The 27,145-nt window shown below is 40.2% G+C and overlaps 1 protein-coding gene across 1 annotated transcript in view; it reads right to left on the bottom strand.

Annotated features, from left to right (window-relative positions):
- Positions 1-27,145, bottom strand: part of LOC144783975 (uromodulin-like) — a 187,905-nt gene that overhangs the window by 104,168 nt on the left and 56,592 nt on the right. The window contains exons 7-9 of the mRNA XM_078662698.1: positions 18,804-18,984; positions 15,089-15,226; positions 14,979-14,993 (exon numbers count right to left, since the gene is read on the bottom strand). Of these exons, the coding sequence (XP_078518824.1) occupies positions 14,979-14,993; positions 15,089-15,226; positions 18,804-18,984 (334 nt within the window). The remainder of the gene's footprint in view (positions 1-14,978; positions 14,994-15,088; positions 15,227-18,803; positions 18,985-27,145) is intronic.

Raw genomic sequence — 27,145 nt, 5'->3', positions numbered from 1 at the left:
GCAATACTTGTAGTTAAGTAAAGTGCATACAGTAGAGACAGAATTATAAAATAATACTGTAAAAGCATTGATATGGTTTCTGAGCCATATGATACTTTAAAATGGATAAAATAGATACATACATATATACATTTGTCTAATCATACTCAACTGGTGCTTCTAATCACACCTACCCCAATGTACCTGACCTAAGCCTAATACGTGGGCGGGAGTAGATAAGTAGCAGTTTAAGTTAAGTTTGTTTTGCCAAGGGACTGATTCGAGAATTCTCTGCGAGGGGTTATTCAGTTCTGTACCTGAGATCTAGAATGGTGGAGGGCTGGTATCTCTTATCCCAGGTCTTGATATTCCAGCTGCCTGCGAGGGCTGCTTGGAAGCGCCGGAGCTGGATTTCTCTGCAGGAGAAAGGCAGCGTCTCGTTCTCAGCGCGTCAGGAAGGCGGGGCAGCGTCTGTGGGCTTCGCTCTCTGCTGGGCTCCTCAGCACGTCTCGCTGCTCCAATCTCGTCACCACCGCATGTGTTTGCTTAAGGCAATGTCGGTAATATTTATACCTGAAAGGTGCCGAGATTGACGTAAGGATGGACATATATACGTCAATAAGGATGTCATATGAACGGGCTCGTTCGCACATTCTTTTGCTGAAGTTCTCGGTGAAATCAAAACAATGGCTATGGGAATTTCCCAGGTCGCTGTAGGTTTGATTTGTTTTGAGAACTCCGTATGCCTTATCAGGGGCTGGAGGAATATCGCTTGTCTAATTAGATGGCATGCGTTATGACCTAATCAAATAACGCGCTTCTGTGCCGTGGTGTGGCTTAATCAGATAACGGTTTTTGCACCGTTGGATGGCTGCTAGTTAATTATTAACCAAACCAGGGTCAGGATTAGGGGAATCGATACAGTACCTATAGGAATACATCACACCCACTCCACGTAGACTATGTCCATATTTACAAATCTAGGCATAGTGAATACCAGTAGTGTTTGTGTATACCGTACCACCCCAAAATACATTTATATGCATTTCCGAAAATTGGATTTTATAAAATATACGAAACACAATCACATGTACTGTCACGTATACTATATGCACAAGCAGTCTAATAATGCTACTCATATGTTAAAAAATTCAGCATAATCTAAATGCGAAAACCACACATGAAATGGCTCTTAATACAGAAAAAAAAAAGTGCGAGACCATTTCATCACAATCATAAATTTATGTATAACAGTGCTAGCATAGCGAATGTCTTGTGACTACCTAAAAATAGAAATTTAGTTCTCTAAGAATAATGTCTACTTTAAGCAGAAGATAAGTGTCCCAAAAAGCAAACTGATGAGAAAATATTTCATATCGCTTTTCTTTAAAAAGTTGAAGGCCAAATTCAGGATGTGGGGAGCTCCAAGTGCTAATTTGCTCAAAGTTATTCCTGCTGTTCTGGTGAAAACATCATATCATTTAGACTGTTGAAAAAACTGTCAACAGCTTCTTGCGTAAGTTCCACTAACTCGGAAAAAGTTGTTACCATGCATTCATGAGCCTGAGCATGATTGCCTCCATTGATGTTTTGATCAGCATAGCTGACTGAAGGTCGTACCTGATTGATGCTGCTTTCATCTTGTACTTCACTACCCCTCAATCGTAGTGGTGAAGACTCCACGAATGCCGTTATCAGGATTGGTAGCCGCTGGGGACAGCACAATGCATGAGCCGTTACCGGACCCAACAAGGTATCTGCATCCATTGGCACATCCGATTGTAGTGCCAGACAGGTGTCCAACACGCATTCTTCGCCGCATAGCAAGCACCTTAATACAGGCATAACACAACTTTGCCACATTGGTCTAAATGAAAGAAACCAAGTCATGTTCAGGTCCCGAAGCCGTGCTAGTCCAAGGACTTTAGATATGCGGTCCCGGTAGCCAATGGCTAGGATCATTTCTTCCCTTGTCGCAGGTGTTTTGTCTGTGACATGGTTTGCCATAGCGAAATAACAGGATCAAAAATAGAATACCCGCTACTAGTCCTAAAAGGAGAGGAAGTCCGCCAAAAATGGAATAGACAAAGTCTGGAAAAATACCCAGGATGGCTTTGAATGGAGTTAAAGCACCCGAAAACACTGCTTTAAATACACTGGAGATACCAGTGGTATCAGAAATATTTAAGATTTCGTTCAGTATTTCTGCGAAATGTATGGGGGAGTTAGTTGATAATAATGAATGAATCTCTTCTGTTGTCCTTGCAACTTGGAGATCATACGTTTCTTTTGATGACGTGAGCCTGGTCAGCGTCTGTAGGAGCACAGTCTTCATTCTGCTTAAAGTATCAATTCGAATAGAAGCAATTTTCAAATCTGGCCATAACCTTGCCTCCCTGTCTGGAGAATCGCTGGGGAACAATACATGTTCACAGCACATGACCTTCCTAGTCACAGTTATGAGATAAGGTTTTCCGGGCAGCAAACTACAACATCTGCGATCTACTATTAGAATGTAACTCCCGTTCGAGAGTCTCCTAAAGAATGGTTCTATTCGTGTTGCAGGTGTGCCTAGCTGGTAACGTGAAAGGTTATTTGAAGTCCCTTCACAGGCTCCGTGCAAACTAATACCCTGACACAGAAGTGTACCACTTAGTGATCTTGCACAATTATCGCCACTGAGAAACACTTTCTGGCCTTTATTACTTACACATTCATGTGTATAGGGCAGGTTACATATTGACTTAATGTACCCTTTACCCAACCTTTCATACTGGCCTGCCTGTATATATTTTTGGCAGTATTGAAACTGGAAAGTAGTTATCCGAATATTTATTATTCCATGTATTATCCATTCAATGACAGGTCGTTCTGACATTGTCAATGGTAATCTCTCAAGTTTTTCAATGCTCAGAATTGTATAGTCAGCACCCTTCTGTGCCAAACTGATTTGTTTATCAGTGAGGTTAAAGATATTAAATAATGACGTTGTGTTGATTAAACGCCAAGGCACATAGCCAGAACGCAGATTTTGTAACGTCCAGCCAAGTTGTACAATAGAACGCAATTGGGACTGACCGTGTTGTAACATCAGTAAGTCTTGCGATATTATATCGATTGCTGAAGACACAATGCTGTCCAGAGAATATATTCTGGAGGACAGAGTCATTAACCCATTGTCCACCACAGAAAGTGATTTTTCCAAATTAATACGGTCAATTTCCCGTATTTTTTCTGCTGTCTCAATTTGAGTTACTTTCCAAACTTCGTTATAAGCTGCGTATATAGAGGCCGCTATGAAACGTTTTTGACGCTGTTTGCGTGGTCCCAATATGAAATCACGCAAGTCAGCACCTTCTGTAAGTAAAGTTAGGTGTTTCTTAATTTCAGCCAGTGTGGACGTTTGTAGCCATTGAAGGCAGAGCTTGCCCACGCTGTAGGTGGTTACTATCCCTGGATGTTGTCTTTGGGAATATCTAGGGTCTGGCCTAGTCAATGTGAACCCCTGTATTTTGTTCAGGAATCGGTCTTGACAGTTATTTGTATCTGTGGGCCAGATCAACCATTTTTTCCATTCAGGATGTGTTCTGTTTTGGTTTAATATATGGTTTACGTCTATCTCATCATCTATAGAGCTATTAGTGTTCATTGTTGACTTTGGAATAGACGGTTTGTTCAAATCTTTGATTTTGGCTAAGCCAAGACAGGTAGTTTGTTGAATAGTGTCATTCAAGAATATAATTTGTTCTGGGATCATGCAGGCTCTAAACAATGATTCTATACCTTGTACTTGCCAAGCTCTTGTACCCCAAACAGTTTTTGCTTCAATATTATTGTTCCAGAAATCAAACCCAAATGTATTCATTTGTTCAAAGAATGAATCGGAATATATCAATTTTGTGTTTGTAAGCATGGTCTTCATACCTGTCTTATTTGACAATTTGAAATAAAATGTTTCTGCATTACTTGTGTTAAACCCTGAAAAGTATGAATACTTATCATAAAATGTTTTTGAGCTGTCTTTTGGAGGAGTAGCACAATGTTCCCATTGGTTATAATTTAAAACATTTCTAGGTTGAGCAGATTTATGTAGATAATGGTTACCATAATGGTTGTAGCAGAACATCTGATCATAATTAGACGAACCCTGCAAATAATCATGTTCTGTAAATTTAGCAGACATCACAAGATCAGACATCATATCATTAATACTTTCAAAGTCCCAATCATCTGCAAATGTGCTTGGTTTTACAAAGTCACTCAATGAGATCTTGAATTGGTGTGGATACTTCAGGATTTCAACCGGACCATAGATTTCATAATCAGTTTTGTCCCATGCTACACCGCCTGGTATAGGATTGGCTGTGAAGTTTACTGAAGAAAGTTCTCTTTTCTCGATGTGTGAAGATGTGTGTGGTTTAAGGACCAAGTTGATCTTCTGGCTTGCTGTGTCCATTTTAGCATATTTTCCTTCAATGAAATGTCCCAAGCATAGTACTAAGATGAGCCAAAGAATGAGGATAAATGCACCAAAGGCCACCCAAAATTCAATCCATGGAGAGATCAGATAGGTTTCTTTCAGCTGTTGAAAAAGTTCCTTAGCTTTGTCTTTAAAAGTTTTTGTTGATGGCTGTTTCTTTGCTTCACTCAGGTCTTCAGATGAATCATCGAAGTTGATGAAGTAGCCGGATGCTGTTCTGTCAATTGTTCCAATTGCTTTTGGATTTTGCTTTGTTTCATTAGCAAAGTCTGCAGTTACATCATCATAGGTTGTTTTTTTTTGATGAAAAGTTTTAATTTGGGTTTTAAGAGGTTCAAGCTCCATTGCTTTGTTGCATAGTCCTTGTTGATTTACTGTAGATTTTCCAAATGTGATCAGTCTTCCAGTTTGAGCCTCTGTATTTGTAGCAAACATTGGTTTTCTGCTACTTCTCGGGAGTCCACTTGGCCTACTGTTTGTTATCGGCCACATGATTGTGGTTTTACCAGGTCGATGGATATGACTCGGTTCTCCTTTTTACCAGCAAGGGGCGGTAGTACTACTGATCTCGTCCCGTTGATAGACAAGACAGGAACTGCTTTTCTGTAAGAAGGCCCAAATTCCTTCTTTACCGCGATCTTTTCCCTGACTAGATCCCCGACTTTTGGAATCCAGACAGGCCTTGCTGGGACAGGTGGTTTCTCTTCAGTGGTTGTTGGCTGTTGTTTCAACTTTATGTTGCTCAGGTCTTTCCTTGTTTCATTTAAGTCCTGTAAAATAGCCAAACGATCTTTGATATCAAAGCTTTTGTTTTTAACCACTGAAGTCTGACTATCAAGATCTTGGATCATCATTCTAGTCCCGAACAATAGTTCGTACGGACTGAACCCTTTCAGAGAATTCCTTGGCAGGTTATTTAGACTACGTTGGACACTTATTAGATGTTTGACCCACCCAGCTCCCGAACCTAATACCTTTTCCGTCATAGATTGCTTTATGTCTTGGTTTTTTCTTTACACCATCCCGTATCCCTCAGGAAGGAAGTGAGAAGAGTCCCGCTATGCAATGCTCATTAGGCCATGCTTCCCCATAAGCTTGAAGGCTAAAAAGGAATACATTAGTCAAAACGTAGCATGCTCCTAGCGTATATGCCATTATAGACTCGCAAATCTTTTTATAACAGTCCAGACGTCAGCCGAGCACTGGGGTCTACATTATAAGTGTAAATTAGTCTTTTTATGTTAATACGACGCATTTTCATGATGGGTACTTTCATGTTCTTGTTGTTTATCGGTAGCGAAATGCCATGGCAATAGTCCTCCTCGCTCGCCACTGCGATCTCTATTGCAGTCTGGGCAGTTTTTTACAAAAATGTGATGATGCAGGCTCATGCCTGGCCACCAGTACACTGATTGTAATTCATCCAGAGAATCTTTTTGCTTAAGGTGTCTGAGACCCTCACCCATATGTGCGTCTGCTATTAAAAGCCTCTCCTGTCCGTGTTTGGAATTACTCTATCCCCCACTCCAGGGATTCGAGCAAAAGGGACTGTGTTTGCATCGATTATGTATGTATAATTGAGTGGGTAATTGATCGGTAGTGCTGAGCAGTCGCCTTTTGCTGACGTTTTTACTGCCAGCACTGTTTCACCGTCAATGTGTTTTACTGCACGCTTTTTTGTAGCTACGGAAGCCGATTTAGTTGCTACCGCTGTGGCTGTCTCAGCCAATGAATTCCCTGCAACGTGAACGCCATCACGCTGATGACTCAGTGAGTGTATCACGTGAGTTTTTGGTAGTTCTTTCTGTAAAAGAGCTACTTGTTCCCAAAGCGCTTTCTGCTTTATTGTGGCACCTGTGTCATCTTTGTAACCGTTTTGAATCCATTTCTGCAAATCGTTATTGTATGATTTGACGCAGTAATACGAATCGCACACAATAAGTGTCGGGAATTCCCGATCGGTATTATCTAGCGCCATTTTTAATGCTATTATTTCAGTTTGTTGTTCTGAATTATTTTCCACTGAGTGTGTTTTTGTAAGTAGAGGTCTTAATTTGCCTCCGCGCCACACTTCTTTTACAATTTCGCATGTGGCGTTGTAAGCCAGCTCTCCCCAAACTGAGGGCTGAGCATGACCGTCTGTATATATTACACAGGCGTACTGTCGTAAAGGCAGAATGTCGATTGGCAGAGGGTATTCTCTCTCATATTCTAGATATTTTAATTTTTTCATTTCCGGGTCAAAATAGTATTTTACTTTGTCTGTAGCAACAGAATTTACCCATTGTATCCATTCTGGATTCAGTGCAGTTGTCGGTAAATTACATGGTGTTGTTAATGCCTCAAAAGCTGATTCTGCTGTTCTGACTGTAACCTGTCTACCGTCTGCTTGGTATTTTTCTTTTGCTACAGCTGTTTGAACCGCACGAACAATGCTTTCCTTAATGCTAAAAAAAAATTCAGCTTTTGTGTACAAGTGTGATTTGTATGCTATTGGTACCTTCTCTCCCTCATTAGAGGTCAGGTATGTGAATCCGCATCTTCCTGGGATGACTCGAATCACAAGGTTGCGTGTATTCTCACGTGTTTGTAATTTTGTTTTAACTAACATATCTGTTTGTAAAGATCTCAAAATTTCTGTGTGTTTTTGAGTCCAATTGATTCTTTTAAAATCTGGTTTTATTAGATCATAGAGAGGTTTAATTCTCTCTGCATAATTTATAATGTAAGTTCTTCCGAAATTTAGGAAACCTAGAATTGATTGTAAGTTTTTTAGTGTTCTTGGTGCTTGGATTACAGCACATTTCTCTAGGAAATTGTCAGCCAGGCTTTTGCCTTCACTTGATAGTTCATATCCTAAAAACAGGACTGTTAGATGGGCAATTCTTGACTTTTTAAAGTTAAATTTGTAACCCTCTGCTGCAAACCCAAGTATTATGGTGTTCACTCTTTTCAAGTGAGTATCCAAGTCATCATCTGTTAGATAGATGTCGTCGACATAAGATAATGCCTCGTCATCATATGTTTGTAGTAATTCTGTTACTCTCGCTGAGAATAATCCTGGGCTGTTCTTGAACCCCTGGGGCAAACGACAGAAATTTTTTTGCGTGCCATTTATTGAGAACGCCGTCAAATATCTGCTCTCTGGTGCTATATTTTGACAAAAGAATCCATTAGAAATGTCTAATGTGGTTTTGTATTTTTTGCGCACTATGTTATTCATTAGTGCAGCACTATGCGAGTTTTGTACTGCACATGTTTTGCAACATGAGTTAAGGTGTCTGTAGTCCAAAACAAGACGATATGAATTGTCTGGTTTGGAGACAGGAAACAAAGGGTTGTTCATTTGTGAGGTGCAAGTTTCAATCACCCCCTGGTATTCAAGTTGATCTAGGATCTCTTTTACCTGTTTTTTAGCTTCTTGCTTAATCGGGTACTGCCTCTGTGCAGTAGGTTGTGATTTTAACTGGATTTTATGAGGAGGAGAGTCCTCATCCCATCCCACATGATTTTTATATAATGCAGGGGCTTGAGCTACTGCCCACTTTCTTGCAAGTGTATATTTTTTATGAATTGGAATATGGTTTGAGAAGGCAGGCATAATTATTTCTTCGCCATGTGGGCACTCCCTGACAAACTCTGGAGGCCAGTCTCGTTCAGCTAGAAGGATGTCATAGCCCTTGGACAGATTATCCCAAAATAGTCCCCTTATTTTTCTAGTCTTATCCCCCTCTATACGCAATGTTATTTCATATATTTTATGAGGTTTGCTAACTCTGGTATCTGCAGTTTCCACCTGAATGTATTCATTCGTGTCCACTGTCTCCAGATGATTCATAAGGACTTTGCGAGCTATGCTCACTTCTGCTGCGCTGTCTAGCATTGTCTGAGCCCATTCTCCGTTTTTCAGCTGTGTCCTCAGTATTCTCGGCATTGTTGATTACTTTAATACTGGCTACCTTCTTTTTTTGAAATTGTAATTTTTTATTCAGATGAGCAGGTTCTTTGTCTTTGGACTTGACGTGCTCTTCCCTGTGTTCTGATCGTCCTCTTCTTTCCGATTTCTGCGAGGAAGTCTGAAAAGATTGAGAGGGACGTGTATCAATATCTTGATATCTATCAGGTTTTTTTATATTATCCCTATTTCTAAGGTTGTATTTTTTCACAGAGGGCTCCCTTTGGGGAGACTTGCATCCTTGATCAGGAGATCTTTCTCTCCGCCGAGGACACCTTCCTCTGGACTGGAATCTTTTTTCTTTAGGATTGGATTGCTTATTTCCATCCCAGCTCTTTTTTTGAGTGTTTAAATTATTTTTTATAAATACCTTTTCAGGACTTTCAACTAGTTGGGGTTTCACTGGTATTCCACCCAAACTATCTCTTCCTAGTTCTTCATAGGATTTTTCTATGATTCTGGCAATTTCAGATGGTTGGTCTGCTATATTTGTCTCCTTTAACCTCTGGCGAATCGCCACATTTGCTGCTTCTCCCTTTATGTTGGCTAATAATATTGCAGAGACCTGCTTGAAGTCTTTCAGTAATTTCATACCGAGAGTTAAAGCGGGTTCTGGACCGTATTCATCTTGAATCTGTTTTAGCACATCTGGTATTACTGACATGGATGGTACACCATGTGTTTTTGTGTAAATGGAAGCAAAGACTGTTCCCCAAGTGTCACAGTCCTCCACATGTGGTGCGATTCCCATTGGAAGACAGATAGTCAGAATCCTATGTTTCTCAACAGGGGTGGTATCCGGAAACACCGCCTCTATTTGAGTGATTTTTTGTGCTAGCCAGAAAGGAAATTGTTCCCGTTTTGCGGGTACCTTACCTAGACAGGACTGTATGTTCTGTGGTGTAATTGTATTTGTGTTCCCCTGATGACTGGTCAGCTGTGGAATTTTAATAGCTGGTTGGATTGTTGAAGTCCGCATTACATATTGGACTAATTGTCTATGTATTTTTATTAATTGTTTTAGCTGTGCTAAAAGTTCTGGTGCAGGCATTTCTTCAATGTCTGGATGTGGTGTGTATCCGGCTAGGACCGGCCACGTTGCTCCTGGTCTACCTAGTGGACCGAGCCTGGTGATGTGATTAGTATGTTTTAGTGCGCCATTAAACAAGAGCAGGTGCTCTTGGAATTTGAGTGGTATTTCCACCTCCTCGAAAGGAGTGTACTCATTAGGAGGTTCCTCTATTTTGTAATAGTGGAAGTCCTTTGTTACAGCGTTTGCTGCTGGAAAGTTTATCCATGAATAGAATACCTCTGTCTGCCGATATTCGTGTGCCTCAATTACGAATATGACTGTACCACCTCTTGGTGTTAGTCCATTTTCTATAAGTTTTAAGGTTATAGATTTTCTTACGTTGACCGGGATGAGTATTATATCCGGGTCATTTTGCTGCAGAGTATTATCTGCATCTAGGAGTTCACCTGCTAGTCTAACTGTCTCCCTTTCTTCTTCACTTTCTGTCATTTTACTGACAGAAAGGTTATTCTGTTTGTTTGCAGATCAGGTTTCTATGAAACAAAGATTAGATGCACAATATTTTGGAACAGTGTATCCTTCAACGTTGAATATACCAAGAACCATACATAGGAGTCTCCTCCTGCGAGGTTTGGCGGATATGACCTTTCACCCACTCCAGACGTCTTTGGAGTATTATGGGAAAAAAGGGGTCTGTGTGAAAAAGCACGACTGAGTTACTCTAATGTCTTGCGTTAGTTTTATCGCCTATCCAAACCGTTGGGCGCCATGTAGTGTAGTTCCTATTATCCCAATAGGCTCTGCGCATTGGAATAATATCTTCAATAGTATAGACCTAGGGCAGAGGTTAACTAGGTCTTCTACCGACGATATTAGACTTAAAGTATAGTGTTTGCCAGCTAGCTCAGAGTTCACTAGAAACTTTCTCGAATAGGCAAGGAGGATTTTAACCTCCCTGGATAGACAAGAAGGGATTTAGTTTCTGACAACCATAGAACATGACAACTTTGCTCTCCCCTAATCAAGAGTGTATCTCTAGAGTCGTGTGAAAACAAAAGACAACTTATTTTACTCAGTCAGTACGTGCATTCTTAGTTTCACCAGTTTGTAGAGAAATAAGAGATGGGCGTGGTTCAATAAAAGATGTTATTTATTGATCAGTCTCTTTTCTCATACAAGAGAAATGAATCGTTATTATTGCAATACTTGTAGTTAAGTAAAGTGCATACAGTAGAGACAGAATTATAAAATAATACTGTAAAAGCATTGATATGGTTTCTGAGCGATATGATACTTTAAAATGGATAAAATAGATACATACATATATACATTTGTCTAATCATACTCAACTGGTGCTTCTAATCACGCCTACCCCAATGTACCTGACCTAATCCTAATACGTGGGCGGGAGTAGATAAGTAGCAGTTTAAGTTAAGTTTGTTTTGCCAAGGGACTGATTCGAGAATTCTCTGCGAGGGGTTATTCAGTTCTGTACCTGAGATCTAGAATGGTGGAGGGCTGGTATCTCTTATCCCAGGTCTTGATATTCCAGCTGCCTGCGAGGGCTGCTTGGAAGCGCCGGAGCTGGATTTCTCTGCAGGAGAAAGGCAGCGTCTCGTTCTCAGCGCGTCAGGAAGGCGGGGCAGCGTCTGTGGGCTTCGCTCTCTGCTGGGCTCCTCAGCACGTCTCGCTGCTCCAATCTCGTCACCACCGCATGTGTTTGCTTAAGGCAATGTCGGTAATATTTATACCTGAAAGGTGCCGAGATTGACGTAAGGATGGACATATATACGTCAGTAAGGATGTCATATGAACCGGCTCGTTCGCACATTCTTTTGCTGAAGTTCTCGGTGAAATCAAAACAATGGCTATGGGAATTTCCCAGGTCGCTGTAGGTTTGATTTGTTTTGAGAACTCCGTATGCCTTATCAGGGGCTGGAGGAATATCGCTTGTCTAATTAGATGGCATGCGTTATGACCTAATCAGATAACGCGCTTCTGTGCCGTGGTGTGGCTTAATCAGATAACGGTTTTTGCACCGTTGGATGGCTGCTAGTTAATTATTAACCAAACCAGGGTCAGGATTAGGGGAATCGATACAGTACCTATAGGAATACATCACACTATAGACATACAACCATCTGAAAAAGGCATTTTGACCTAATGTTCCCAGCTGAACAGTAGCAATTGAGTTTCGACCCTGCTGGTGGCCTCTGCTGGAATGAGTCTTCACCCCAAGTGCTGTTCCTTAAGTCCTGGGATCCATGGCTGTAGCTATCTGAAATCTCCTATCACCCCTTAAAAGTTGGAACTTTGAAAAAGGTTTGGACTTCCTGACATCCGAACAGCAGATTCCAATCACCAAGCCAATCTGTCAAAGGCATGACTACTATGAGCTAAAAAACAGGTTTCTCCAGCTTAGAGCTTCTTTGCAGCAGCAAATTCACTTAAGCAGGCCCTCGGTGATTAGGTATCTAGCCTCCAGTAACTCATCATCAGTTGCAGCCTGAAACCTTGCCCTGCTGAAAGATTCTGAGCCCTGAAAAGGAAATTAAGCGCAAACATAGAAATAATATCTAGGAGAAGGCACTTTTCCTGCCAAAACCAAAGACTTCAACCAAACCTCATCCAACAGCTATCCAACTTAGCAAGGACTTCCTTTGATATAACCTATAACCTTATCACCGCTGGAGGATTTCGACTCCCATTCAGAGATGAAGTCCCAAGGTAAAATCTTCTACCAGTATGAGCCTGTTTGGTATAGCAGACCCACGCTTCATTACGGTCAGCCTGAAATCTACAGTGGGTCCCAGGATACCATGACAATAGACTACCATTTGTGGTTTGTTCTTTTTTGGTGCTATTTTATTTTACATGTTCCAAAATTCATGTCTCTGGTTCCATTTATTAGAGTTCTATGTTTGGCGTTATTCTGATTGCTTAATTTTATTCTAGTTTTCCATATTGCAGTTGGATTTTTATTGTGTTGTGATTTGGATTTTATATCTGTCTTGGTACTTCTAAATGCTTTACACAGTGTCTTTAGGTTAAGTCTGTCTGCTTTGTGTTACTGAAACCTTTGACTGGACCTAGCAAGTTAGTCATTTTATTGTGGTGTAGTACCATTGACTTCCATAAATTATTCACATTAGATATATGTGGCATTCAAATAAGAACTTAAAACACAAAACTTGATAAGACCCAATACATTTATTAAATATCAATATTAACAAATACCTATATTTAAAAATGAACATTAGAAAATATTCTTACCTTTATCATTCAACCATGATATTCTTGATTTCCGAATATTTTTGGCACTATATATGTGTCAATCGATATATATATATCATGATGAAACACTACTCTTTTAACTACCAATTCTTAGCAAACATCTGCACATCCTAAGGTGAAAGAGTGATATGAAAAGTCTCTGAATGAGTAGGTCATTCCCAACATTTGAAAATTGAGAATATTCAATTTGTCCGGGATGTATTACTTTGTTGTGCAGGGAAAAGGTAAAAACCAACAGGGTAAGTGATGGTACTTTTATCTCTTTTTTAAAACGTAACGGGGCAGACTTCCTGCTTTAGGCCTCATGCCTAGGAGTGATGGCCCTAATTAGTGGGCAGAGGAGACAGAGCTGTAGGCATTGTTTGTGCTGATGGTGCATTGGCACCATGGCCCAGTGATCTGAGGGAACAACTAAATCCCAAGTACAGCTATGTTATTATGCTTTCCTGCATGCATTATGGTCCAATGCACCCTTGCTGTGCTAGTGCTTTGAGCCTCAGAGCAATGACCCATGGGAGGGGGAAACTGAAGCAGAGGAGACACCTTATCTTGGACTCTGAGAGATAGTGTAGGGGCTGGAGCAAGCCAAGGACCCATATTTTTAACAAAGGGCAGACACAACCCACTTTGCGTGGCGGTAGCTACCATTAGTGAAGCAGGTACAGTGGCACAGGTTCCTCAGGCAGGGGTGGGGTCCATTGCATCACAGTTATGACTGTGTTACTTTACAAAAGGAGTATGGGGACTCAATTTCTATGCTACCATTATGGCTGTGGATACCTGTGCTATACATAAGGGGCAACACCTGGGACTTAATTGTTTTTCTGAATTAGTGACAGAGAGACTGTTTCAAGATTAGAGTGATGCTCAGGCATGGTTCGGGTAAGAGTAAAAGAGGCAAGTGAGACAGCCTTCTACTCAGAGCAGCTGAGTGTCAGGGGTTCACCACCCCAGTCACGAGGAGCAGTGTTTTAGTTAGTTTCTGTTATAAGTCTCATATTTATTATAAATGATTGACTCCATCCACTTCTAAATTTATAGTACATCCCATATAATGACCCCCCTTCTGCCCATCTCTTTGACTGGATACATGGATCTGCTCCTTTTCTATTTCTTCTGGGCAATTACATTGAGGTCCTAGGGGTCGGGACTATCCTGGCTCTGCAACTGAAAGCAACCCTGCTGTTCTCCTCTCTGCCACCCTATCAACTCATCTGAAAAGTCGTCTGTAGGTAAACAGAGGCCGAATTAGGAGGGATCTATGGGGACCCCCCATGCTTCTTTAACTTTTCAAAAAGTGCTCTCATACTTTTTGTTAAACGACAACCGTACCAAGACGTTTAATGCAGACCTTGAGATGTCTCTGACTGAAAATTAAGAGATTTGTGACTCCTGTGCTGTGTAGCAGAGAAAGGAACAGAGAGCTAAAAAAACTAGTTAACTCACCAGTGTGCCTGCTACCTGAAACAAATGTAAATATGTGTAATTGCTTAATCAGCAAATGCAAAGGCTGATTGGAAGCTTTACAGACTTTAATTGAATAAGTCACTTGACGCTTCAAGGTGACAGAGATATATACATTTTGAGGAGTAATGTAAAGGGTTATCAGCTAAGTTCTGCAATGCATTGTTTTAATGTATACTTTTAAAAATGTTTGCACTAGGTACAATCTGATTGCATACTGCTAAAATATATACATTGAAAATATTTATTTTACCTTAATAATTAAGGGGCATCTTTATGAACCCCTTGCTGTGCCATACCGTCTCTTTGTGTGATGCTCAGATAGCGCAAATCACAAAATCATATCTATGAGGTCACGCAAAGCCACTTTAGCTGGCTTTGAATGGCCTCATATATATGCAGTAAGGCAAGGCAGAGCAAAACGCTGTGTTGCCTTACTCTACAACACACATAGAAAGAGGAAAAAGTCACCCAGAATACTTTTTCTGCAGGAAGGTGCCCCTTCCTGCACAGAAACAATCCTATTGACAACACAGCACCCTTGCTGTGCTGAAACGTGTTAAACAGGCCAGAAAATGAACTGCTATTGCACACCTGCAATTGGTTTCCTGAAATAGACTGAATGAGTCTAGGCGATAACATATAGACACATAAAGATCTGTACATTGCTATTGCTACCAACTCTCAGCATAGTTACCACCAAGGAGAATGTCATCTGGATGCCCTTCGACCAGTTTCGAATAAATTCCTTCTTTATAAAAAAGCACACTTACTTGATATGTTTGTAGCTGTAAAACAATGAGAGAAAATTGAAATTAGAAAACCATTCCTAGTAGAAAGAGGTTGGTTTGACAATTTGTCTGTTGGCTTGTTCATGGTGTACCTGTGAACCCTTCAACTCGAATGCTATGAGCACTTGCAGCACTTATGTTCATCGACCAGATGCCCAACTGAGGGTTCTTCACTTGATACATTGATCCCCAACTTTCTGAGATGATTCTGGTTGGCTCCACTTCTCGAGCTAGATACATGAATAAAAACATTTGGTAAGAGTTAGCTGTGAAACTGCTATGTGAATAAATTACCAGAACATTTTGAACTGGAGGTACAGAGCCTCCCTTGGAACTCGGTTGGCAAGAAGATTTCCTGATAGTCACTGTGAAGGAATAAAAATGTGGCATCATTTGGTGTGAGATTAAAAACCATGTTCTGATGGATCCAGCAAGTATGAATTAGTTTGACAGTGGTTTGACGAAATTGTATGAAAGAATGGGAATGTGCATGAATTTGGGGAAACTGAGTTAATTATTAATTAAAATCTCATGGATGGTATAGTCAGCAGTGAGTAACTCTGGAGCAACAGTAAGCCTAGGGTGTAGTGGGTAGACAGGAGTTAGCTGTGGGAAGCGTCTGGTACTGATGGGTTGTGTTTTTATAGAATTTCAAGCCCAAGGGTGAAAATATATTGCATCCCTCTGAAAACTTTGCAAGTTCACAGTCTAATTGTGACTAATAGAAGCTTGTGGAAAAAATACACATTTTCAGAAAGATGATGATATTTAGAAGTTTGTAGCCCAGATACAAAGTTACAATGATAAAGTAAGGTGTAGATTGAGACAACCATCTGCGTGGGTGTACTTTGACTACTCCAGGCTGTAGAAATAATAAAATCTAGCATTCCACGCTTGACCATCCCTGATTTTGCCCACAGGAATCCCTTGATGTACTGATTTGAATCTGTCTGTTGCTCTAAAGAAATTGATCTTCGCCAAGGGACAAATGCAAGGACACCAGAATCTGGTTCTTCCCTTGCATTGGACTACTGTTCTAAAAGAAATAATGGCCAGCACCCTACGATACTAGAAGGTTAACATCCTTCACAGACATCGTGGCAGAAAAAGAATTCAGGGAGCAACATTTCCTGCAGCCAGTTTTTTTTTTTCCTAAAACTGGCAACTGATATGGAGGCAAGCCAATTGTGACCTTTATGGAAAATGTTACCCTTAAATGTCTCCCTACTAAGAGCCCTATTACGAGTCTGGCGTCCCAAGGACCGCAAGACTTGTGGTGGTGCAGCAGTGGCGGACCCAGCCACCACCGCACCGGCAGTTCGACTGACCGATTACAACTCGGGCAGTCAGACCGCCCCAGGACCACTGGCTCTGGCAGGGAACTGCAGCTCCCTGTCGAAGGAGCGGAGGTCAGAGGCTGTAATATGCTTGGAGGGACCGCCATGAACCCACCAAGCATATTACGAGTTTCCTCTTAGCCACATTGCCATGAAAATCCTGGAGGAGAGGAAACAACGGGGGCCCTGCAAGGACCCCCTGAGCCTCATCTGTATGTGTATGCAAAAAGGGCTGGATTAAATGTGCCCCTCTGAGTGCATGCAAATAGGTTCCAGCACTGCATGGACTTTCAAGTTCATGCCGTGCAGGAACATTGTAGTGGGGTCCCATTGCAGTGAATTTTTTTAGGTTACTGTCTCCTTTAAAAGAAGTACTACTATAGGACCGTCACACCGCCCGCCTCCCAGACTACTAAAAAGCCGTAATCTGGTGAGCGGGCGGCCTAACCTTTTTCTCCGCTGCGCCACCGCTCCACCAAAAACTTTGGCCATAAGGATTTTAGCTCTAATATTTGGGGAAATAGGGATGTTAGTAGCCACCAGGAAGAAGAAAATCATGTATTTTGGCGTCTGCTAGGGGTAACCACTAGGACTTCTACGTTTGCGATCCACAAGGAACTAAGAGCAGGTTATCTAGAAAAATCAGTGCAAGCTATCACCACTTTTATCGTGGTGTTACTAATGGACTACCCAGTATGCATCATTAAAGAAGGATATCATTCAGGACTGCTGGCCCTTTGAGCATGGATTAAAGATCCATTACATTAAGTCTGGTGTTGAATCCCTGGGAACGGGTGTGTTTTTCTGTAAGCCTGAGCTTGGTTAAACTGTAGGTAAAACAGAAGTTCATTGATAACTAGAGGTGCATGTTGTAGGTCCAAAAACAGGAAGATATAGAAAATCTGCGATTATGTCAACTTCCAGATGAAATCAAACCTAACCCATCAGAGATTTCTATTTTAACCAGGCTTAGAACTGGTTCTATATGTTGGCATTTAAGTTTTCTTCTGGACCAATTTGATTCAGACATGTCAACTTTATGTCCATGTGTTGAATCATCACAGTAATCTCGGTTGCATCCTCTATGATGGGTATTACGAATTCTTTAATAAACTAATTGTGAAGCATATGGATTTTAGAAGGTGAAAACCGGTCCTCATGTTTTTCATTTGTATCCTTTGTATTTTGAATGTTTCGTAACTGGAGTCTTCTAAATGTCTTATGTCCAATGGGTTATATGGACTGTTTTATGATTGTATAGATTTAAACGTCTTTTAAACAAGCGAATAAAGCATCTTGATGATGAAATAACCTACTCTCTCCTCTGTGTTCAATTCTCAAAGACCTGCTATTGTCAGCCATTATCTTTGGTATGTGCTTCTTAGAAATTACCAATATTAGTGGCAGTAAGACTCTTCTTTTTACAGCTGGTCCACCACTTTCCCACTATATGCAAGATACCACAATCTCATCTATTGCTTCACTACAATAATCCTACACAAAGGTATCCCAAGAATTAAAGCTGCAAACCTATTCTCTGCAATTTATAAGGAAAGAAGAACATTCCAAGATTACCAATATCCATACATGCTTCTGGGCACACATTGTTGGCCAACTTTGGATGGTTTAAAATCCAATTAAAGATGGCTGCACGCTGCTGCAGTGGAGGGCAGTGGTGAGTGTTGATGAGAGCTGTGAGCAAGCAGACACTGGGCGGATTAAAACATTATAAATAGAGTGGGACACCCTACGTAGTCAGAGGAGCAAGAAGAGAAACACAGAGGGGGAGGAAATAGTCCCCACTGCACTGCAACGCAAAGGTATGACATCAGCAGTAGAATTATATACTCATCCAATTATAACATGATGCAACCAAACAAAATACTTCGGTGGGACAAACACAAGGATATGGAGGAATGCCTCTGAATCATTGATAAGGGGCAGCCATAAGGTCTTCTTAAAGTTTATACTGGATACAATAAATCTATTTGAAAAAAGACAGCTAAAGATGTATGTAGGTGAAAACTAAAAAATACATCTGATGTACTGAAAAGTCAATAACTGATGCCATATGTTGTAAATATGTGTAATACAAGAATGTATATTTGCCTAACTAGAAATAATTAAGGCATTGCTCTAAAAATGTGTATCTTCACGAGTCATATCCATTCACAGGAGCACTTATACAAAAATATAAACTGTGATCACTGCATTTAATGTCGACCCCGCCATTCTCTGCCAACGTACTGCCATTCTTCTGTGTAAAAACATATTTGATTGTCCCTAATAAGTAAATAACTTAATTAAGTTATCTGCAAAAATGAACCCGGTGTGCAAATTCTAAATTCAACCATTCTGTCATTGCACCCCATTTCACCCCTTATTAGAGGCAATAATTGGTGCTATTGCAAGTAACACTTGAGATATTGTGTTCTTATTTGTGATACTCATACAGAATTGAATTACTTACCATTTGGCCCTATAAGTCTTAAAGTTGTATTCAAGCCATCTGTAGTCAGTATCAGTGCAGGGTATGGTTGTGACACCGGAAACGTTTTGGTATAACTGCCATTGGTGTTATAATCTCCAGAGAACAGAGGGGTTGAACTGTTAACGGGCCTTGAAAGTGTGAGGTCTAGGTAAAAAAATACCTGAAAGAAAAAGATTTGGATCCTGAAATCAGTCAGAACAACTTTATTTCGCCAACACAATGAAGGCATAAAAAAGTATACTACAGTTAAAAAACAGATATTTTCACAGCATTTCATGGCATTAAAATAGAGTATAAAAAAATATAAAAATGATTACATTAAAAGCTACATTAATGTAAATGAATACATGTAAGATTCGTAATCCCAAATCCTGGCATATACATGCTACAGAAACTAATAAAAGCACTTGTGCGCAACGTTGAGGACCAGATTTAGAACCCTTTCAGGCAATGCAGCGCAGCAATGCAGCGCAGCAATGCAGTGCAGCAAGGCAACTTGCTGCGCTGTGTTACAGAAAAGGGAGAGAGTAGATAAGTGCCATATCTACTAAACTATTGCGCACATTTGCTTAATCCTTGCAGTAGTGCACTTAAGACGCCTAACACCAACACAGACACCCTTGCCCCATGGAGCAAGGGTGCCTGGGTAGGTGCAGGATTATTTTTATCCTGGAAGGATTACCCTCTTGCACAAAACACCTTAAGGGAATATTCCTCTTTCTATGTGTGCTGCAGAATACAGCATGCACAATATGAGGAATTTAGATATTTCTTATTGTTATATCTTTCTTGGGTAGGTGCACCAATTTGGCACAAACTTGGACATTCTGCCTTTAGTAAATCTGAGTTTACATCAAAATACGTGGGTGGATGCATGGGAACACCAGTGCTCCACCCTTGGAATGCCTACACAATGTAGTGTAACACATCGCACAAAGCTCTGCACTGCCTTTGGTTTTTTTTCATAAAGCCATACAAGGCAACGTGTGGCTTTGTAAATCTTGACTAGCATTGTGTGTCATGCTGTGTCAAAAACTAGCACAAACATGATGCAAAATGTTAGCAAGTCTAGGCCCGGGGTTCTTCAGATGCGTTTGAATCTTTTTGACAACGTCCTGATTCACATCTGAAAGTAGATTTACATAATATTTCTAACTTCTCAGAAGTGACTGGACTGGTGCAAAAGGCATTTGGACTAAAGATCTAATGCAAACATTTCAAGAGGTATCTAAAGCAGAAATGTCAAAAGGTATCTCAAGCAAACATTTCAAGAGGTATTAAAAGAGGAGCAAAATAAAGACTTTATTGATCTTTTCAATTTTTTTTACTATTAAATCATTTAATACACGTTTGAAGACCAATTAAAAAATTAAAAAACAAACTCACAAAAGAATTAAAGAAGCAGAAAAGCTCATGAAAGGAGGTAACAGATGGTGGCACAGTTCAGAAGAAGAACTAAGTTAAACATGGAAAGAGGGGAGAAACAGATTTGGGCATTAACAGGGAACTCCCCATGTAATGGCAAATTCAGTCAGTGAAACATAAAGGACCACGTTCACAAATACATTTTTGGCCATGAAACTAGACTTAAGAAGGTGTGGTTAGCTTTTTAAGTTTCACAACCACAAACTTGTACATTTGTGGTCATGCGCAAACTCCAATCCAACCGTTTGCCACCCTGGAAAGGGTTGAAGATTTATTTTTACCAATATAGACTTATAAAGCACACTTAACCTGGGGGTATCAGTAAGCTGAACATCTAGCATAGATAGATGAAGTAAATACTCACAATACAAAAAAGCAGTAGAACATAAAATGGCCAAACTGGAAATAAGAAACCTGATGAAAGATCAACGTAAACACAGGGTTGAAAGGGAAGGCAAAGGCTAAAAAAAAATTGACACTGTAGTGTGTGAGGCAAGAGGTTAATTAGTACTAGAGAGGAGAAGCAAGATAAAAACACGAGGCAGTTGACTATAGCTAACTAGGCATAGTAGCAAGAATAAGAGAGAGATACAAAAGAAGATTTATGAAAAGGTGAAAAGGAGGGGGGGAAATGAGTAAGAGAGGGGAGAGAAGGAGAGAAGGAGGAAAATAATGGGAATCGGAACCATTTGTTGGGGGGAAACAAAGAAGAAATGACAATTGTCCAGATCATAAGTAGTTATTCAAAAAGTTTCAGTTCAGATGTAAGTCAAATTAGAGGGTTTCAATTATTTTTCTGCATGTTTAAGAGCAAGTTCCATATTGAGTTAGTGATCCAGAGAAAGAATATTGCTGCTCTTCTTGTGTGGAAATATTTGAATGCAAGCATGAGGTACTGCGAGAATCTCAAGTATTTGGGGCCGCTGGATTTTTTTTATAGATGAGATGAAATAACAACATTTCTTGAGATGTAAACTTTTACATGATGTACGTGATTTACTGTCCAGGATCCTGTAAACACAAAAAGGAGATTTCCCAGTTTCTACGCAAAGTTCAGTTAAAAATGATCTTTGCAGAATTAGATCTGACTAATGGGGAGAATATTACAGGTTTGAAATACACATCTGTTTTGTGTCCTCCCACAACTTCTATGGGCCCAAAAAAGTAACTATCCTTGAAAATATGGCCCTCATGAAGATAGAAGGCCTAAATACCAAGAGAATGTATTTCAACAATAAATTTCAGAAAACTGAATTTGAAGCACTTCACCACCTATCAACAAATGAGTAGAGAGTGATCCAACTGGCAGACAACGGTGGGGGAATTGTGATACTTAACAGTGAGGCATACGATCAAGAAGTGCTTCACCAACTAAATAATTGAAAACATTATCAGAGAATTCCATCTGGTCCTACAAGAGAGCTATCTCATAAACTATTTAAGATAACCACAAGGGCAATAGGAGAAGGATGGATATGTCCTAAAGAATTTGAATACATTAATAAAATGATCCCTGGATACCTATAATGTACATCCTTTCCGAAAGTCCATAGAAACCCTGAGAAATCACCTGGAAAGTCAATTATCTCAGCATGTGGCTCTCTGTTGGAGCCTCTAGCTAATTATGTGGCGTTTTTTCTAGAACCATTTGTACATTTGACTCCTGCTTATGTAAGAGACTCTATGGATTTTATCAATAAAATGGAAGGAAGGAGTTATGAACTTGAAACAAACATTCTAGTGACCTTCGACATAGAAGCTTTACACACAATATCCCCCAGCATGAAGCCATTGCAATCATTAAAGCAGTTTTCGACTCAAAGACACCACCCGATAAAATTCCAACAGTATTCATTGTTGACCTGGCAGTTCTCTGTCTCAAGAACAATTTCTGTATTTTTGGCAACAAGCTTTTTCTATAGATCAATGGAATTGCAATGGGCTTCAGCTTCGCCCATGAGGCAGCTAACGTCATCATGTACTGTTTCGAGAATAAGTGGATATATGCAGAAGAGAATAATCCCTTCAATGTGATGATTAAGAGGTGGTATCATTATATAGACAATGACTTCATGCGGTAGGCTGATATTGAGGCACAACTTCAAATACTCTTCCAATGGTTGAATCAATGTACTAAAGATCTTAAATTCGTGATGACATACAAGATATATTTTCTGGACTTAACAGTACAAGCACATGAAAACATTGTGACAGTAAGCCTGTTTACAAAACCATTGGAGCACATTGTTGCACTTTTCGAGTGGCCATCTGAGGCCCCTAAAAGAGAACTTGCTATATGGTAGATTTTTGAAGATTTGGAGAAATTGAAATTTTAAACAGGATTATTTTAATAACGTGAGCATCCACTGAATGATGCTAACAAAGAGAGGTTACCCAACAAAATTAGTCAAATGTGCCATGAAAAAAGCAAAGTTTACTCCTTGACAGACATTATTAGAGCCAGAGGCATGAAAAAATAATAGCCCATTAACATGTGTTCTAAAATGTAATCCCAAAGCGAAACAAATCAAACAGATTATTAAGAAACATTGCAAAATTCTTTCAAGCTTCAAGTTGACCAAGCCTCTATTTTATTTTAAAAGAGGAAAATTTAGGGAAAGCTAATAGACTACAACAGAAAAGAAACATCTCCCAAATGCCTGAAACATCTGGTATGTACATTCGCAAATGACAAAAACATTTTCACTTAATTGTATTTTGATCACTCAAACTGAACTTTCTTACTGCAACAAATGTGGTCTACTGTATCAAATGTCCTTATTCGAAGGTATACATAGGCCAGACCACACAGCCAGTAGAGTCCCGGATATTTCAACATAGGTCAAAAATCAAATGCTGAACTCCTAGGACTTCATTAGTTCAACATTTGCAAGAGATGAATCACTCAGAAAATTATCTTGTTTGTTCAGTACTATGTGTTGTAAAAAAAGATAGGAGAAGGGGTTTTGTATCTTCCATATTAAAAATCAAGAGCAAAGAATGAACGAAAAAATTCATACCTCGAATATAGGTCTTAATGGTTTTGATAAAATGTGGTATTTGATCTGTTAAAACAAGCATGCTCCCTGCATAATCAGTGAAATATCATGAATTAGTTTGCCTTAGCTATCTACAGAGAGGGTTTTGCATTCAATATTGATCATCATTGTTTAAGGTTCTGACACAAAATTCTTCAGTAATGGATTTTTAAGTAGGTTCAGTCTTGTAGACAATTATATGAGGTCTCTCACTATAGAGTATACTTTTTAAAATTGTTTTATATACAAGAAGCACCATGGGGGTTATATCTGTATACCCCATAGATACAATTTACAGACATCAATGGGGAATGTTGTCTTCCTCCAAAAACTATTTCTTAGAAAAAGAGGTGTAGCGCCTTGGGGGCCGAAAGCCTGGTGTTAATGCAGTTAAGGTGAATGATGATAAATACATGAAAATGCCTTGTGTAATTGTAAAGCATTTTAAATATAGCCTGGTAAGATAAGAACAAAGGAGGAAGTATACATTTTATGATAGCCGCCATTACCACATGCACCCGTTCACCAGTCCACACACATCCCTGCCTTCCTGTTCGGCGTGCCTCGCTTGGAAACTAATGCCAACAACATTCAGGAGGGCTGGGAGGAGCCCCTGCTTTGATATGCTTTTCAAAGGGCCCATATGGGGATAAGACACTTGACACTGGTCGTAAGTAATCCTTTAAGATATCTTGTGTTACTTAGACGAGATGCATCTTATGTGTTCAGGGAGGAGTTTATTCTTTCCCATGCCTTGTATTTGTGCCTTGCAGGTTTTAGCATTCAGGGACTGGTGTACACATTGATGATCCCGGTATACAAATTGACAATACCAGTGGTCTAGAAATATATGTTGTGTGACCAGTTAGATGAGAAATCACTTGCAGTTTTGGTTCACATGCATGGTGGCCGCACTTCGAATTTATACTTCATTGATTAAAAAAAGGAGTCATTTTGGGGCACAGCCATAGATGCATGTAGCACACAGACTAGGCTTAACCACTATTGGTGATCTTGCGGATTTGGTCTGTATGGAATAAGCCACAGAAAGAGACTAAACCCCCACACTCAATATATTGATTTGGCTTATTATCAGTTCTGATGTTAGCGGCACAGTTATAAGGCATTATGTAAAAGAAAGGACTCAGTTTCTTGTCCCTTTACTATGGTTGGTCTCAGTTTGTGCACTTTATGAAGCTTTAAAAATGACTTCAGCTATCACGTGCGATACTGATTTTATTTGATTTACATAGACAATTCTCTTGTGTTTCCTCGGTCCTAAGGAGACCGCATTGGACTTGGGCTGAAATGCTTCAATCTAAAATGCCATTTGAACTGACTATGAACAAGGCACAAACAAAAGTTTGAAAGGCTGTTCTTCACCAGATTGCCTTGCTCACTAATTAACTACCTCCTAGTGGATTAGATTTTTAAATAATGTATCTACCATAATATTGTGTTGACTTTACATTGAGAGACAAGAAAATCACAGTGTTGGTTCTCTATAATGATTGTTATGTAAAGTGCATGTCTAACTTTATGTATATATATATGCATCAGCAAGTGGATGGCAAAAAGCGGCTGGAGTAAAAAGTGAAGGTTCAATTGTAACATAATAATTCCACAATGCACTTTGAATAAATATAGATTCACAAAATGTGAAAAATTGCTGAAATATATACAGGTGCTATACAAATAATCTACAGTGAGTACAATACAATAACACATGTGACACCAAACATTATTGAATTAAGAGTCCTAACTATTAAACATTAGGAACCAGTCCTTTCTATTGGATACCAAGAGACAAGCGGACCTCTTAGTCACAGGGAGCTACCTGCCTGTCTCACTGAGCCTAGGATAGGAAAAACTAATTTACAGGGTTGCACCACAAGGAATTGCACTGTATAGATCTAGATGATCCTTGTTGCACCCAAACTCTTTCACCGGGGCTCAGAGTCAACGCGTTTCGAACCTCAACGCTAGTAGGGGTTCTCCTCAGGACACGGACTGGGTGAAGCCGGAACTGAAAATAATAATAGTAAAACCTGGTGTAAGTATTATGTGCTCTAATAAACTACACTCTCGGACTGTACACTCATATCTCAAGGGGGGTAAAAAATTAATGGTACCTGTGAGTGATGGTTGATTCTCACTCATAGATGGAAACACCTCGGGCGGACCAAGATTTCAGTCAGGAAAGTGGAAACACCTCCAAAGAAGTGTGGTTCTGTAACCAAATGGGGAAGACATTCAGTGCCACTGTATTGTACCCACGTTGTTTCCATTAGCACTTGTTGTATGGAGTGCCTACCTGTTGTATGGAGGATGTTAATAGCACTACTTGTCAGGAATTCAAGAAGCTCGTGAATTGTATTGGGGGAAGCGGGTCTCAGCTGGCGCTGCCCTAAAACCGAACGTAAATGAAATGTAACGTTTGTATGTGTTTCTATCACAGCAGAGGTTTAAACACATTTAACACGGTTCAACTGCTCGGTGCCCCGTGTGTAGTTAAGCTGAAGAGGACAAGAAGGAGAGAGAAACGACTCACGTTTTTAAAGGGCGCCCTTTGTCATGGCTCCGCATTATTTCATTTTCAGCAGAGGAGGTATTTCTGAAAACAATGAGGATATCATATATCAAAAGAGCTGAACCCAGGCCCATTCTGATGTATACTGCGCCGCCGGGCAGCGATGAACATCGTAAGCTGGCTTACTTGTTAAGACGATTTCTCTGGGTGATTGATTTCCTGCATCAACGTTCGGCGCGAGGCGTGTGGGCGCCGCGCGTGTTGGATATCAAATTAAAGGGGCCTCCGCGGGTCACATGTGCCTGGAGGATTTATGGTACTTGTAGTGCTCTGAGTGTGGCATCATTCACAGCTTAAATGAAAGGTGGCAACACTTCATATTCTGTGCCGGACGTGTAGAGTTAAAACAAATAGAAGCAAGGCAGAACAGACTGAGCACGGACATTATTGACACAGAGAGAATTTCTGCATACCAGTGATTCCAGTTTTTTTTAAAGATTGCTTAATTCAGACGAGTCATTAAGCCCTATATTCGCGGTGTCAAACTTCAATATAAGATACGCCTCCCTCTGTGAGAGGCGTAAGTCTGGATCACCGCCATCACCAGCTTTGATCACAGAAAGCACAGTCCATCTGAATTCATCCGCTTTGTGATTCTTCTGCAAATAATGTGCCACTAGCGGGGCAGTGAGTGTTTTATTGTTAATTCTGGACCTGTGTTGAATTATTCGTTTTCTGACTTCTTGTGTGGTTTTGCCAATGTACACCTTTTGGCACGGACATATAATGGCATAGACGACATATTTGGTTTTACAGTTCGTATGTTCATCATGCCGCCACCATTTCTTGCCATCCGTGAACAATGAACCTTCCACTGTGATGTTACAGACCGAGCATGTACCGCATTTTCTGTGGCCCTTGACTGGAGTGGCTCCAAATATTGTACTTTGGGAATCGCGCTTCTTTTGTGGTCTTGTACTTGTAATCAGTTGTCCAATGCTGCGATTCTTTTTAAGTGCGAACAGTGGTTGTCCCACGTCTGGTATCACTTCTTCCACCAAGTGCCAGGCATTCCGGATGATTCTTTGTATGGGATGTGTATGCGGTCCAAAGGTGGACACACATACCATACGCTGGGTTGGCAGTCTTAGTCTTTTTTCTAGCAGATGCTCCCTGGGTGTCCATCTCGCCCTCTTCATCGAGTGCTTAAGAAGCTTTTTTGGGTATCCTCTCTCCTGTAGCTTTTTAACCAGGGCTTGGCTGTGTATGTCAAAGTCCTGAATCCTCGAATAGTTTCTCCTAACCCTAATAAATTGTCCATAGGGCAG

Source organism: Lissotriton helveticus, chromosome 10, assembly GCF_964261635.1.
Source record: "Lissotriton helveticus chromosome 10, aLisHel1.1, whole genome shotgun sequence".
Classification (NCBI taxonomy): Eukaryota; Metazoa; Chordata; class Amphibia; order Caudata; family Salamandridae; genus Lissotriton; species Lissotriton helveticus.
The sequence above is the reverse complement of the archived record's forward strand: the minus strand, read 5'-3'. Positions and strand labels throughout refer to the sequence as shown.